Genomic DNA, 16,691 nt, shown 5'->3' on the forward strand with positions numbered 1-16,691 from the left:
ACAATGTTGTGCCGACTCTCAAACCCTGCCTCCCATATAACCCCCCACCTTAAATTCCTCCATATACCTGTCTGGTAGTCTCTTAAACTTCACTAGTGTATCTGCCTCTACTACTGACCCAGGCAGTGCATTCCATGCACCAACCATTCTCTGAGTAAAAAAACCTTCCTCTAATATCCCCCTTGAACTTCCCACCCCTTACCTTAAAGCCATGTCCCCTTGTATTGAGCAGTGGTGCCCTGGGGAAGAGGCGCTGGCTATCCACTCTATCTATTTCTCTCAATATCTTGTACACCTCTATCATGTCTCCTCTCATCCTCCTCCTCTCCAAAGAGTAAAGCCCTAGCTCCCTTAATCTCTGATCATAATGCATACTCTCTAAACCAGGCAGCATCCTGGTAAATCTCCTCTGTACCCTTTCCACTGCTTCCACATCCTTCCTATAGTGAGGCGATCAGAAGGATAGGTTCTTGTTTAGTAAGGGCCTCAGGTACGGAGAGAAGACAGCAGAGTGGGGTTGAGAGGGGTGATAAATCAACCATGATGGAATGAAGGAGCAGACTCAATGGCCCAAATAGCCTAGTTCTGCTCCTATGTCTTGTGGTCTTATGGTATAAAACTCCAGGCAGAACTTAAATCAGGGTTTTTGCTCCATTTTAGAGAGATTTGTTTTTCCTACATCTATTCGTCTTACGCTCTCCACCACGGCTATAAACGTGAATACAGACTGTTTGTTTTTATAATTGTGGCCCCAGTCTCCAAGCTGCCCAACCCCTCAGTTTGAAAATCTAGAATTTAAGCAATTAAAAATGAAATCTGAGGATTGGCCCATCACCCTTGGGTCAAGAGAAGGCTATTAGTAATAGAAGCCAAGTACTGAGATGAACTAATGTTAAGAGCAGGTACTGTACATGGGGATTGTGTTACTCTCGACAGCTTGCAATGTGCAAACATGCTCGCTGTCATGAAATACACTGCCATAAAACTCAATCCTTCTGAGGAGGTGAGTATGGAGCACAGTGGTGAGTGAGCCAGGAGTCCTACATAAGCAGACAGAAATTTTTCTGACGCTGTCTTGCATAGACTGCATTTGTCAACTTCGCCAACCAGGAACGCAAAGTGGGGACTGTGCCCTGGTTATGGGATTGGTTCAGGAGAGCAGAGAGTGACCAAGACTTGGGACAACGAGTTTCGGAGTCAGAATCAAATTTATTTATCGCGTGTATGTCAAAACAGAGTGAAATGCATCATTTGTGTTACAACCGACGCGCTCAAGAATCTAAACACAAGATTCTGCAGATGCTGGAAATCCAGGGTTACACACACAAATTGCTGGAGGAGCTCAGCAGGTCAGGCAGCATCTATGGAGAGAAATCAAGAGTCAACATTTTGGGCCAAGACCCTTCTTCAGGACTGGAAAGGGAAGGGGGAAGAGAAGGGGCAATGGGCCACAGGGATAAGGGAAACAGAGGAAACCGGAAGTTTTAGAGAACTTGATGTTGTTACCATTTGGTTCAGACCCTCTAACACCCCCATGACCTTCATATCAGCTTCACTTTCTTTCTTCTGGATATCCTCATCTTTCCCTTTATTTTATAGCCCACTGTACTGTCCTATCAGATTTCTCTTTCTCCAACCCTTTGCCTCTCCCACTTTCTTGAAGCCTGGAGCAACAACTCACTTGGACCATCTGGACAACAACAGGCCCCTACCCTTCTGGCCCTTCCTCTCCTGTCAGGGGGTGGGTGGGTGGGTGGGTGTGTGTGTGTGTGTGTGTGAGAGAGAGAGAGAGAGAGAGAGAGAGAGAGAGAGTGAGTGAGTGATAGATAGATATCCCTCCATTTTTCCATGATCCATGTGCCTAGCTAAGAGTCTCATAAACAGTCCATAAGACCAGGAGCAAAGTGAGGCCATTCAGCCCATTGAGTCGGCCCCGCCATTCCAACATGGCTGATTTATTATCCCTCTCAACCCCATTCTTCTGCATTCTCCCCATAACCTTTGACGCCCTGAGTAACCAAGAGGCTATCAACCTCCACTTTAAATAGACCCAATGACTTGGCCCGCATTGTTCTTATTGTATCAGCCTCTACCCGCAGCCGCCCCACCCTCTGACCGGCAGAGCATTCCAGGTACCCACCACTCTCTGTGTAAAAGAAAACCTATCTCTGACATCTCTCCTACATTTTTCTCAGTCGAAAAGGGTGTCCTCTGGTATTGGCCATTGACGCCGTGGGAAAAAGACTTTGGCTGTCCTCTCTATCCATTGCTCATAACCTTATACACATCTATCAGGCTGCCTCTCATCCCCCTTCGCTCTCAAGAAAAAAATCCCTAACGCGTTCAACCTTTCCCCACAAGACAGGTTAGGAAGGTGAATGGAAAATTGGGTTTGATTGAGAGCGGGGTGGAGTATAGTGGCAGGGAAGTTATGGGACCACACCTAGAGTATAGCGCATAGAGTCATAGAAAAATACAGCACAGAAACAGGCCCTTCAGCCCATCTAGTCCATGCTAAACCATTTGGACTGCCTATGCCCATCAATCTGTGCTGAAATGAATAGCCCTTCACAACCCTACCATCAATGTACCAATCCAAATTTCTCTTAAATGTTGAAATCAAGCTCACATGCACCACTTGCACTAACAGCTCGTTCCACATTCCATGGCCCTCAGAGTGAAGCAGTTTCCTCTCAGAAAGACTAGGGGCAAGGGACATGATGAAACAGAGAGCAAAACAAGACAGTTTTAGGTGTAGCCAAGCATTCCTTCTCGTTGTTTGGACCTACCCAGAGGAACCATTGCCTCTACCAAAAATTACAAGAGCAGGAGTTCCTGGCACTGGTTCCAGAAGTACAACATTACTTTCCACAAGATCTGTCTTGTGAATCAGCCACAAAATATCAAGATTTACAATCAGGAGGAAATTATTTCATGTAATGCATCATTGATACGGGCTGAGTTTTACTTGTTTTATTTCGAGTTGCAGCACAGAATAGGCCCTTCTGGCTCAAAGAGCCGCATCGTCCACGCCCCGCACTCGCCTAATCACAGAACCCTGTGACTGGGACGTCTTTGGAGTGTGAGACCAAACTAGAGCACCCGGAAGAAACCCAAGTAGTTCATGGGGATAACATACAGACTCCTTACAGATGGCACCGGAATTGAACTCAAATCTCCTGAACGCCCCGTGCTGTAATAGCATCGCGCTAATCACTACGCTATTGATACACATGTATCATTATAAAGAATGCATTTGTTCAGAAAAGTTGATGCTATAACTTAAGGAATAGGAGCAGAGTTCGGCTACTTGGCCCATCGAATCCTTTCGCATGCCATCATCTTGATGCCACCATCAGGGAGGAGGTATAGGAGCCCTGAGACACACTTTCAATGAGTCAGAAACAGCTTCTCCTCTGCCGTCACATTTCCGAATGGTTCATGAACTCTGCTCATTATTTCTCTTCAACATGGCTCATGTATTTTTTGTGACTTATGGTAAGTTTTATGTCTTGCACTATACTGCTGCCACTAGGATCTCGCTGAAACCTACTGAATGTTGAAAGTCCTAGACAGAGTGGATGTGGAGAGGATGCTTCCTATGACAGGGGTTTCTAAGACCAGAGACACAGCCGCAGAATAGGGGGACCTCTATTTAGAACAGAGGTGAGGAGGGATTTTTTGAGGCAGAGGGTGGTGAATCTGTGGAATTTGTTTCCACAGGCAGCTGCAGAGGCCAAGTCTTTGGGTATATTTAAGGTAAAGGTTGATAGGTTCTTGATTGGTCAAGACGTGAAGGAATAGAAACATAGAAATATAGAAAACCTACAGCACAATACAGGCCCTTCAACCCACAATGCTGTGCAGAACATGTACTTACATACGTAAGGGTTTCTTCTTTTATGTTACTGCTAAGGTGAATAAATTGGCTTCTCTGTACTGGTTCTCTATAGCTGCATGTTTGGGTTATAATTAGTGATAACGGGACCTGTATTCATTTGCGAACCAGTTGGGATAGATGTTCCTCTTCCTGTCTGTGTGAAAGCTGTTAGTTTGTGCAGGCTTGAAGGAGAAGGCTCGAGGAGGATGAAGAGAGAAGATATGGCTTGAGGAGATGGTTGCCGGATCTGCTGGGCCTGGGCTCGGGGTGGGAGCCCAGGGGCCGACTAGCGAAGAAAGATCAGTGAAAGGGAATCCATGAGCTCCAACGTTTGTGCACTGGACATGTTTATGAGATTATTGGGGCCTTTTATTTATTTTCCTTTTCTTTTGTTTCTCTACTAACCCCATACTTAAATATAAAATTTTAATCGTTTAACTGCACATTGTGGACTGAATGTTATTTCGGGGTACTGATGTTACACAGGGGACACAACACACAGCATCCACCCAAACAAGAGTGCTAAAGTTTGGTCGGGGAGGGGGCACCACCCACGAGATCATGCCACTAGATGCAAAGAGTCCTACACATACATATGGTGTATAGATAGATAGATATACTTTATTGATCCCGAGGGAAATTGGGTTTCATTACAGCTGCACCAACCAAGAATAGAGCATAAATATAGCAATACAAAAACCACAAACAATCAAACAACAAAATGCAAACTATGCCAGATGGAAAATAAGTCCAGGACCAGTCTATTGGCTCAGGGTGTCTGACCCTCCACAGGAGGAGCTGCAAGTTAAATGGCCACAGGCAGGAACGACCTCCCGTGCCGCCCAGTGTTGTATCTCGGTGGAATATGGCCGAAGTCCAACAGTAAAAAGTTCAATATCCGGTCTACAAACACGTTCCTCGATCGTAATATGACCCGAATTGCACCATCTGTTGTTAACCAGAACAGTAAGCCCCCAACTCCTTTACGCTTACCGCTCTCAGTGCATTTCTGGTCAGCCCAAACGGTCTGGAAGCCGTCCATGGAGAAGTTTTGATCGGGTATGTCCCCGTGCAGCCCCGTTCCAGTGAAGCACATAACACTGCACTCCCAAAATGTTCTATGATGCCTGGCTAGCACTGTGAACTCGTCCATTTTATTACCATTTGGGATATGTATGAGATATGGTGAGAAGGCAGGAGAATGGGGTTGAAGGGGAGAGCAGACTTGATGAGCTAAATAGCTTCCTTCTGCTCCTATGGCCATAGTCATAGTCATACTTTATTGATCCCGGGGGAAATTGGTTATTATGATTTTATAGTCAAATTTCACGACTTATGTCATGATAATAAACCTAACTCTGGTTCTGATTTCATATCTGCTTACGGCCAACAACTTAGTCATAGTCATAGTCATTATTTTACGATTTGGCTTTTTTGCATTTGTCCAATCTAAGGTCTGGGCGTGTGTGAACATAAAACATTACAGCACAGTACAGGGCCTTTGGCCCACGATCTTGTGCTGACCATTTAAACTACTCTAAGATCAATCTAACCCTTCCCTCCCACAGAGCCTTCCAGTTTTCTATCATTCGTGTACCTATCTGAGAGTTTATTAAATGTATCTGCCTCCACACACCCACCACTCTCCGTGTAAAAACAATCTACCTCTGATATTCCCCTCTATACCCTCCTCCAATTACCTTCAAATTACGTTCCCTCACATTAGACATAAAAAGCAGATTCTAACATCAGGAAGGAGACTCCAACGCATAAAGACAAGGATGGGGAAAGAGTTTCTTCCCTCAGGCCATTAGGCTTCTGAACTCCCTGCCACATCACATTTTAAGAGCCACTGGATAGTTTGTACTGTACCTTACAGTATTTAATTTATGCACTTTACTTTGTTTATCTGTGTGTAATTCATTTGTAGTTTTAATTTTTGCTTTCCTAGGGTATTGTGTGTTATGTATGTGCAATGTGTACTACTGTACTTTACACCCTGGTTTGGAGAAACTTTGTCGCATTTGGCGGTATACATGAAGATAGTTAAATGACAATAATCTTGACTTGGACTTGGACTTGGAAGTAGATGAATCAATTCTTTCCTCCCTGCCTTTCCTTCCACTTTGACCTTAATCAACATAAAATATTGCAAGACAATCACTTCAGCACACTTTACAAGCGGTGATGTGGGCAGACCTGGAGCCAGACTTTTAATCCCACAAATATACTGGCATTTACACCCTCGTTAATTCACTGGTCTTTGGTAACACTTTGAAACTACAAAATAATGATTACCACAGGGTGCTCTGCTTGATTGAAGTCAAATTCCAAATCTATTGCATGAAATTCCAGGATTTTTTATGTGATTTGGGTATCAGGTTTCAAGATTCCATTGATGTGTCTTGATGAGAATACAATACCCAAGGCTCCGAATATTACTGACCGTTTCTCACTGGAAGAGAAATTGAATTTACATAGTTCATTGTCTGATCCTCAGTGAATACAGAGGGAGGAGGAAATGACATTTTATACTAATTATAATGCTGCTGGGAGTGGAGAGGTGTTTGATAATGTTCAGTATTGTAAAACACTCAGTGGCCACTTTATTAGGTACTCCTGCACACCTGCTCGTTAATGCAGATATCTAATCAGCCAATTATGTGGCAGCAACTCAATGCATAAAAGCATGCTGGCATGGTCAAGAGTTGTTGTTCAGACTAAACATCAGAATGGGGCAGAAATGTGATCTAAATGACATTGACTGTGGAATGATTATTGGTGCCAGATGGGGTGGTCTGAGTATCTCAAAAACTGAAGATCATCTCGGATTTTCATGCACACCAGTGTTCAGAGTTTACAGAGAATAGTGCAATAAGCAAAAGAAAAAAAATCCAATGAGCGTTGGATCTGTGAGTTAAAACACCTTGTTAATAAGAAAGGTCAGAGGAGAATGGCCAATCAGGTTCAAGTTGACAGGAAGGCAACAGTAGCTCAAGTAGACATGTGTTACAACAGTGGTGTGCAGAAGATCTTCTCTGAATTTACATTTCCAACCTTGAAGTGAATAGGGTACAGCAGCAGAAGACCACAAACACACAACCAGTGCCACTTTATTAGGTACAGGAGGTACCAAATAATGAGGCCACTGAGTGCTGACTGTAGAACAATACTGAAAGCTTTGACTGTGGATGTGTTGAGCACTTTATAGCTATGTCTGATAACAAACAACAATTCACTCAGAGTAGATCAGTCCTAAGCACAGTTATTTTGCATGCAGCAAGGGAAGATTAGTACCTCACGGGAGTCAGTAGCAGAGAGCATTGTCATTCCTTCACACACAAGTGAAGTCTACCCTTGCCCCAGGTCAAGGACAAAGGTGCATTCTGTTCTTCTGCTTAATCAGTATATTTGGCATTCTGCCGGTAACACACTTGCTGCTTTGCAGTTTGTCAAAGACTCTGGTTCAATCAATGTAATGTTGAACAAACACTTTTAGCAATGTATTCTGGTACAATACAGGCTCAATTTTGTTACAGACAAAAATGCCACGTTCTTGCTACAAGTGAAGGACATTGTGAGAATGTGAGAATAAAAAGGCATTGCACAGTTTAGCTTTGTTTTTATTTGAAATTATGAATAAAGTTTACTTGGATATACAAAAACTAAGTTAATATCATACTCCAAAATAAACTGTAAATTTACTATAAATTTGTGCAATATATTGTACAAAAAGGACTATCTACCCATTCATAATTTTAAATACATCTTTCAAGTTACCTCTCATCCTCTTTTGTTCTAAGAAAAGCAAGCCTATTACTCATATCCTCCAATCCAGGCAAAGTCCTGGTAAATCTCCCTTGCACTTTTTAAATCAAAATAAGCTTTATTATTAATTTAAAATATTTACAAGAATAAACCTTGCTTTTCATTCTTACATTCATAGTCAACGCATTAAACGGTGTTCAATTACATTTCTTAAAACCGTTGTCCCTCATGTGGCCCCCTGGGGTGGTGCAGTACTGTAATAACTGAGGGCCTTCCTCACCCACCCTGGCCCCTCTCTGTCGATTAGCAGAAAAACCCTATACCATGGTCCTCCCCCACCGAGCTTCAGTTCATCCCTCCCTGGAATATGCCAGTTGGCAGAATTCCTTGGTTGACTTCTCAAAGTGCTGGCAAAGCAACAAGTTTCAGGCAGATCAAAGGGTATCTTTAGCAGAATTGATTATCTTTCAGCAACACTCGATATCTGTCTCTAGGCTTGTCCCTGGGGCCAATCTGTAGACTAGAGGGTTCTCTGTCAAGCAGCTGCTTGGGCTGAGCTATGACACAGACCTCTGTATCTTTCCCCACACTGTCTTCACAAACTCACTGTCCCCAAAAAGGTGAGCGACTGTCTCATTCCCACTACAGTCAGCTCGTGGTGGGAGGGACGCTCTGCGCATAGAGGAAGGATCTGACTGGGATTGCCCCTCTGCCATTCCTTTGGGTTCATCGGCTACAATAGGGTTGCTCTCCATATCAGTTTGCCCTGGCTTCATATACAACGTAGACAGCTGGGATGCAACTTCCAAAGTTGACCCCAACCAATGGAGAGCCTCCCCTGTTCACCTTCCAGAACCAGAAATGCTTATTGCTAACCTCAGCTTTCTATCACAACAGCATGATCTTTCCAAAGTGTCAGAGTTTTTGCGGCAGAGTTAAACTCCTAACAAATATTTCTTGCTCAGCTTCTTGTTGTAAACAAGTAAACGGTGAGGTCTTGTAGGTCTATACTTAATCGATGTAAGACAGTGGGGCTTTGTTAATTGGCCTGTATCAAATCAGACAAAATTGGCTAAGTTATTAGCACCATTGTGATAAAGGACGCTTTCAGATCAGACTGATTTTGGCATTTAGCACATCAAACATGGTCACAGGAAAAATTGATCAATCAATAGTTGAGATATTTGTGTACTCAGAGAGTCAGCTCTTACGGATGGATGTCCAGAATCTCTTTCCCCAGAAGTTTTTAGACCACATGTGTGAATTACTTGGTCCCAGCAAAGATATTTGATAAACATCTCTGCTGATGCTGTCAATTAGTAGCAGAACTGTATAAATATTAGGAAACATTGTGGATTTTGGTAATGATAAGGAGAATGAAAGAAAGTAGAACTAGAATTCATTCCTAAACCTTCAGTTACAGCAGTGGACAATTTGTTCGTATGCAACTCGCTGGTATGTTCTTTTAGTTTGTAAGGATTATACTTGTGTTTGGAAATTCTTTGCAATTTATAAATATTTTCTAATTTGGAAATCTTTTATACATCAGAAATCTTCGGTGAGTGTGAAATGTGTGTTAATAACTATTTGTCCAAAATTAAACATGTATCATTAAAAATAAAATAAACTGTGTTTAAACTGTTAACTGGAAGTATCTCCTCCTTGGTGGTGGGGGCACCACTTAAATAGGAGTGTATTGACATCTAGACCCTGCTGCAGAGACAAGACAGAAAAGTAAGCTAGTCCTTGAAATGTAGATTGATACAGTATAAATTCCCTGTAGTGAGGTACCCTGAGATACCTATATCAGGTAGGGGTTAAAATCTCTTTTTGTGTTTAGGGCTTTGCAGCTGTGAACCCAATACTATCACAAAAACCTTTGGAGTTTTGGGGAAATATTGGGTGTGGGTGGGAGAATTGCTGCAAAAGTTTGTAGATTTGGGAATATCTTACCAACAGATATCGCTGCGATGACGCACGGAGCTGCCCTTCTGGGTTGTATAAGGTCAATAGAATTTTTGACCACAAGATTGAAAGATTGCAGAGATCATTTATGTGGACATCGCTGGGACTTGAGGACCTAAGTTGGTTGAGCAGGTTTCAGTTTTACTCCCTGGAGCATAGACGAATGAAGAGAGATTTGATAGAGGTATACAAAATTATGAGGGGTGTAGATAGGGTAAATGCAAGCCGGTTTTTCTCCCCCTCAGATTGGGTGAGACTAGAACTAGAATTTATGAGTTTAGAGTGAAAGATGAAATAGTTAAAGCGAATTGGTGGGGGAACTTCTTCACTTAGAGGATGGTGGATGAGCTGCCAGTGGAAGTGGTAGATGCAGATTCAATTGTAATATTTAAGAAATGTTTGGAAAGGTACAGGGATGAGAGGGGTATGGAGGGCTATGGTCCAGGTACAGGTAGATGGGAATCGGCAGAAGATCAAATCAGCATGGGCTAGATGGACTGAAGGGCCTGTTTCTGTGCTGTAAGAAATGAATACTGATCTCATAGGATGATGGAAAAGGCTCGAGACCATATAACCTATTACTGCTCCTAGTTCTTAGTCGTTCACCATTGCCTGATGCCTGTATTCTTTCTGTTGTAGGCAGACTGTGCCAACTTCATCAAAGTCCTGCATCAGTTCAACAGGACCCACCTGTATACCTGTGGCACTGGAGCTTTCCATCCTGTCTGTGCATACGTGGAGGTCGGGAGCAAGTTTGATGTAAGTGCTTTCCTCTGCTGGCTTCTCAGTACGATGACCTTGGCTGAGCAGGAGAGGGCTTTCTGTGCTTTGAACCTCTTGGCAGGTTTTCCCCGTGATGTGAGATCTTTTGTTTGTTTTCTTCTTGTATCTCTGTGACAATGTGGCCTTTTCTCTCATGTTTTCCATGCATATTGGTGACATGGTGCTCTGAGTTTTTAGGTTGGGAGGGGGACAATGAAAGGTTTAATATCAGGGGATATTCATTTAAGGTGAGGGGGGTAAGTTCTAAGGACTTTCATTTCGGAAGACCAGAATATAAAAGCAGGAATGTAAATCCGAGGCTTTATAAGGCAGTGGTCAGACTGCACCTGGAGTATTGTGAGCAGTTTTGGGCCCTTATAAGGATATCCTGGTATTAGAGAGGGTCAGAAGAGATTCTCGAGAATTATCACAGGAATGAAAAGGTTAACACATGAAGAGCATTTGACAGCTCTGGACCTGTACTTGCTGAAGTTTAGAAGAATGAGGGAGGATCTCATCGAAACCTTTTGAATATTGAAAATCTTAGAGTGGATGTGGAGAGGGTGTTTCCTGTAGTGGGGGAGTCAATGACCAGAGGTTACAACCTCAGAATAGAAGGACGTCCCTTTGGAACAGAGGTGAGGGGGAATTTCTTTAGCCAAAGGGTGTCGAATCAGTAGAACTCATTGCCATAGATGGCTGTGGAGGCCAGTCATTTGGGTATATTTAAAGTGCAGGTCCATAGGTTCTTGATCAGTAAGGGCATAAAAAGTTACATGGAGAAGGCAGAAGAATGGGGCTGAAAGAGATAATAAATCAGCCATGATAGAATGGCGAAGCAGACTTGATGGACTGAATGGCCTAATTGTGCAGCTATGTCTTATGATCTTATAATTGCAACTCCCCCATGACACTTTTCTGGCAAGGCAGGATCACACGAAGCAAATAAAACATGGCTGCCACATACTTCCAGGATGATGGCATCATTTTACCACCAAAGTAGTACCAGCCAGATCGGAAATTTTCTGTCAGTACCAGAACTGGTTTACCTTATTCTGGTTTACACTCAGAATGAGAGCAAGGCATTTTGGAGTGAACTTGGAAAACATTTCCATACTCAAATCACGGTGGAAACTCTGCTCAGCAAACTGCAATTATAATGGGAGAGTTGTTCATTTTAAACCCAAGACTGAGGGGTTTTTGCAAATCAGAGATATGAGAGACAGTCACTAAGGTTACAGATCATTGAGCATATCTACAAGGAGTGCTGCCACAGGAAAGCAGCATCCATCATCAGGGACACCCACCATCCAGGTCATGCTCTCTTCTTGCTGCTACCGTCAGGAAGGAGCTTTTAGGTCCCACTCACCAGGTTCAGGAACTGTTATTACCCTTCAGACCATCAGGCTCCTGAACCAGCATGGGCATCATCACTTATCACAACACTGAAATTATCATTAAAGGACGTCCATTTAGAACAGAGAAGAAAAGAGGTTTCCATAGCCAGAGGGTGATGAATCAGTGGAATTCATTGCCGCAACAGCGGTGGAGACTAAATCATTGGGTATATTTAAACTGAAGGTTGATAGGTTCGTGATTAATCAGGACTTTATGGTTACTGGGAAAAGGCAGGAGATTGGGGTTGAGAGGAATAATAAATCAGCCATGATGGAATGGCAGAGCAGACATAATGCGCTAAATGGTCTAATTCGGCTCCTATGTCGGAAATTCTTATGTCTAAATACTGAAATCTTCCTCCGTGGGAGAGGGATTGCATGCCTGTGACTTCGGCATGATGCTTGAGCCCATGATATTCTTCTTCAGAGGCATGCCAGATGTCTCAAAGTGCAGTGGACAAACAGCCAAAAATAACCAAAGATCTTGTTTTAACTTCAAACACTATCAGAAAAAAATTGGCAGTAATTATCAGTATTGAAGATTAGTTCCAGAGTCTATTTCATGTTATATGTATCATCATCTGGCCGAAGCTGTGGGAGCCAATTCTAGCCAAACTCAATCCCATTCCCACTTCCAGCAGGGCCCAGCACTTCACCAGCAGGGCCACTGGGCTCTAATTTCTTTCACATGTGCTGCCTGACCTATTGAGTGTTTTCTTTAGAGTCACAAAGTTATAGAACAAAGCAACAGGTCCCTTGGCCCACCATGTCATAAGATCATAATTTGTAGAAGAATTAGGTCATTCGGCCCATTTAGTCTGTTCTGCCATTCAATCATGACAGACTTTTATTTCTGTTCTCAACTCCAGTTCCTGACTTCTTCCTGTAACCTTTATCCCCTCTACCAATCAAGAACCTATCAATTTCTGCCTTAAATATACCCGAGGCTTAGACTACACCACGCTCTGTGACCAAAAAAAAACAGATTCGTCAACATCTGGCTGAAGAAGTTGATGCTCATCTCAGTTTTAAAGGGACATCCTTTCATTCTGAGGCTGTGGCTACAGATGGCTGTCTTCCTCAAGACTTTGCCGAACTAGACCACATAAGAAGCCTCCTTGCATGGCAAGCTCTGGCAAACAGAATCTTAATGAGCAACACACATCAAAGTTGCTGGTGAACGCAGCAGGCCAAGCAGCATCTGTAGGAAGAGGTGCAGTCGACGTTTCAGGCTGAGACCCTTCGTCAGGACTAACTGAAGGAAGAGTGAGTAAGGGATTTTATTAAGTAAGAATCTTAATGAGGATTTTTTTTTTGAGAATTGGATTTGGTTTAAGTAGACACTTCACACCAGTGTAAATTGGTTCCTGCAATCTGTCTAGACTGCATTTTAAGTGTATGGCTGGAATGTGCTTGGGATTTCCTACAGGATTTCATTCCCACTCTTGGAAGGTTGAATCACAAGCCCATAGATCATAAGAGCAGAATTAGACCATTCAGTCCATCGAGTCCGCTCTGCCATTCTATCATGGCTGATTTATTACCTTACCCCTCTTAACCCCATTCTCCAGTCTTCATGTAACCTTTGACACCGTTACTAATCAATAACCTATCAAACTCCACTTTAAATATACTTACCTGACTTGGCCTCTACAGCGATCTGTGGCAAGAAATTCCAGAAATTCACCATGCTCAGGCTAAAGAATTTCCTCCTCATCTCTGTTCTAAAAGGACGTCCAACTATTCTGAAGCTGTGCCCTCTGGTCCTGACTCTCCACATACTCTCCATGTGCACTCATTGGAAACACCAATTCCCTTGAAAGGAAAATCCCATAAAGAAGAGTAATGGACACAACCCAGTCCAACACGGATAATTCCTTCCCCCAACCACCACCATTGAGCACATCTATATGGAGTGAATGTAAGAAATAGGAAAGGAGCATTCACCATCAAGAAACCCCACCACCCAGCCCATGTTCTCTTCTCGAAGGATGTCTAAGAGCCTCAGGACCCACACCATCAGGCTCAGGAGCAATTATTACCCTCAACCATCAGGCTCTTGAATCAGTAGGGATAATTTCACCCTATCTCTCTCACTGTTTCACTGAGTTGTTCCCACAACCAATGGGCTCTCTTTAAGAACCTCTTCGTCTCATGTTCTCAATAGCTTGTGCTTATTTATTGATGCTCCTCTGCACTCTCCCTTTTTGCAAAGCAAATAGATGGAAGACCCTTTGATTGAATGTCCTTCGCTGCATTGCATTGACTTCCATTCCCCTGTCTTGCTGTAGGAGCACCAGTTCAGGATTGACTTCAGTCAAATCGAAGATGGAAAAGGAAGGAGTCCTTACGATGCCAAGCACCTCTCCACCTCCATTTTGATAGGTGAGTGTGTGGAGATGGTATGGACCAGCATTGGGACCTGAGATTCCATGGGTATACAGATTAGCCAACAAGGTTCATGGATTAAACTGGTAAATTAGTTTATAATTGTCACATATGCTGAGGCGCAGTCAAAGCAAGCCTTTCATACCATCCATACAGATCAATTCATTGCAACGGTGCATTAAGTTAGTACCCTGTCAAACAAGAGCAGAATGTAGAATAAAGTGCGACAGCTAAAGAAAAAGTGCAGTGCACGTGGACAGTCAGTTGCAAAGTGACAATGACACAGATTATGAGGTCAGAGGTCCATCTTTTCATACTAGGGAAACATTTATACAGATGGAATTGGACAGCTGCTTGGCATTGTTTTAAAAAGTGGGATAGAAGATGTCCTTGAGCCTGGTGGTATGTGCTTTCATGCCTTTGCATCTTCTGCCCATGTGGTGGGGGAGTGGGGAGGGAAGAGAAGAGAATACTCTCTATCTCAATCTCTATCTCTACTGTGTGCCTTAATTTGCTTTCTTCCTTAATGAAGGAACCATTGTGAAATCTTTGCAACTTTGGAAGATGCCTCTCCTCTCCCCTTAGCCACCTCGCTCAAAATCATGGGATGTGGATCATCAGCTCCTGGGTATTTCTCAGTATTCAGTCCCATTAAATTCTACAACACAATATGATTTCTTTCAGCTTTCCTGTTATTCTAGGTCTGTTGTTCATCACCATTTCCAGCATTATATTTTTCTGTTTTCTGTGAATGCCAACACAAAGTACTTGTTCAGTTTCTTAACCATTTCCATGTTCCCCAATATAAATTCCCCTGGATTAGTCTGTACGGGCACCATGTTAAAATTTCCTAACCTGTTCAGTTATGTACGTCCTTAACAGCTATTACAGTCATGTTACATACTTTGAACTGGATTGTTCTCATTTTTTTTCACTTTCCTCTTGAATGCCTGGTTTCAACTTTGTCAAATTCTAAAATATTCCCAATTTACAGACTGTTACAGGTTATAAGGCTTTCCTTTTGATCTATTATTTTTTCTTAATCCCTTTTTTTTAAACCAGTGATTGAACTACTTCTCCTGTCTGGTTTTGCTTGTTTACAATCATACCTACCGATGTCTGTGGACTATGAATATTTCTAGATTCAACAAATCAGGAACAAGGCATTGATGGGGAAAGTAAAAAATGAAAATGCTTGGCTAGAAAACAGTAACTGTTGACTGAAAGCTTCCCTACGGCAGTGTGCTCAGATCTGAGACCCTTGTTTTAGATTGAATTAAATTGCTTTCAGCTTTTGTATAAACTTCTAGTAAAAGACCTTCACTTACCAGATTATTAAATAACCTATTCTCATTGTACAATACCAGATCTAAACTAGTCTTTTTTATTCATTGATTCCCCAGTATATTGATTTTGGAAATATATCTCTGTTCTCTATTGGGCTGTCAATCATTCTAGCTCACAACAACAGAACACAAAATATAGAACAGTACAACGCAGATGTTGTGTATTTAAGTAATATCTGAGTAATCTTGTATATATATGTTAATTAAGCATTCTTGTTCATTTAAATAATTCATCACGGGTTATATGTATGAATACATAAAATACGTGAATTGCATATGTCATCACAATACCACCTGATACGTGTGTGCTATTTTTAAAGTAAACACGAAGTTGGACCTGCATTCCCAGACTCCGTTGCCTTCCTTAGAATCAGCTTAATGGTTTGAAGTTACAAAACATAACAACCGAAACAAGCCCTTCAGCCCACAATGTTGTGCCGAACCAATTAAATTAGTAATCAAATGGCCCACTAATCTCTTCAGCCTACAGAATGTCCATATCCTTCCATTTCCCTCACATGCACGTGCTTATGTAAATGCCTCTTAAAGGTCCTCAGCACGACCATCACTCCACGCAGTGCATTCCAGGCACTCACACACTGCATGAAAAAATTGTTGACAGTTAGGCTGACCATCACAGAATGATGACGTTCCAGAAAGATTAAAATGCCAAATCTAGCAATTCTTTGGCATCCCTTATGAAACATTTGGCAGTATGTTAAACAAAGAGGAGTTTACATTTTTGTTGAGCCTATCACACAGTCCGATCTTCACATGTTAAAGAGCACAAAGTGGTTTTGAAGCATAGGTGAAATGTAGTAAACATAGCGGGCAGTTTGTGCTTTGGAACTGAAACCAAAGGATGTTGGTTTAGAATTAGATATTGGTTCTGACACTGGGAATATCTCCCCTGCTCTTGTTCCAAGTCATGACATACAAACATATTTACATCCATTTGTGAAGGGAGTTCAGATTAGCTTCCAAAATCGGAATGCTGCATATCTGATGCTGCCACCAGTAAGTTTTTCCTTGCAGCTGTGCATACATGTGCATGTGACAATAAACTTGACTTTGAATCCCTGAGGGTGTATCTTGGAGGCGTTAGGTTGTACTGAGGGAATGAAATTGTTCTGTGAGTTGGCATATTCTAAATGGGACAACAAGGAAAGCTATTTCCTTCTGGGA

The 16,691-nt window shown here is 42.4% G+C and overlaps 1 protein-coding gene across 9 annotated transcripts in view; it reads left to right on the top strand.

Annotated features, from left to right (window-relative positions):
* sema3b (sema domain, immunoglobulin domain (Ig), short basic domain, secreted, (semaphorin) 3B) overlaps window positions 1-16,691 on the top strand; it is a 439,432-nt gene that overhangs the window by 367,133 nt on the left and 55,608 nt on the right. For all 9 annotated transcript variants that reach the window (XM_063068199.1, XM_063068203.1, XM_063068195.1 and 6 more), the window contains exons 5-6: window positions 10,253-10,372; window positions 14,064-14,157. In XM_063068199.1, coding sequence (XP_062924269.1) covers window positions 10,253-10,372; window positions 14,064-14,157 — 214 coding nt within the window. The remainder of the gene's footprint in view (window positions 1-10,252; window positions 10,373-14,063; window positions 14,158-16,691) is intronic.

The sequence above is a fragment of the Mobula hypostoma genome, chromosome 15 (assembly GCF_963921235.1).
Source record: "Mobula hypostoma chromosome 15, sMobHyp1.1, whole genome shotgun sequence".
In the NCBI taxonomy this organism is placed as follows: Eukaryota; Metazoa; Chordata; class Chondrichthyes; order Myliobatiformes; family Myliobatidae; genus Mobula; species Mobula hypostoma.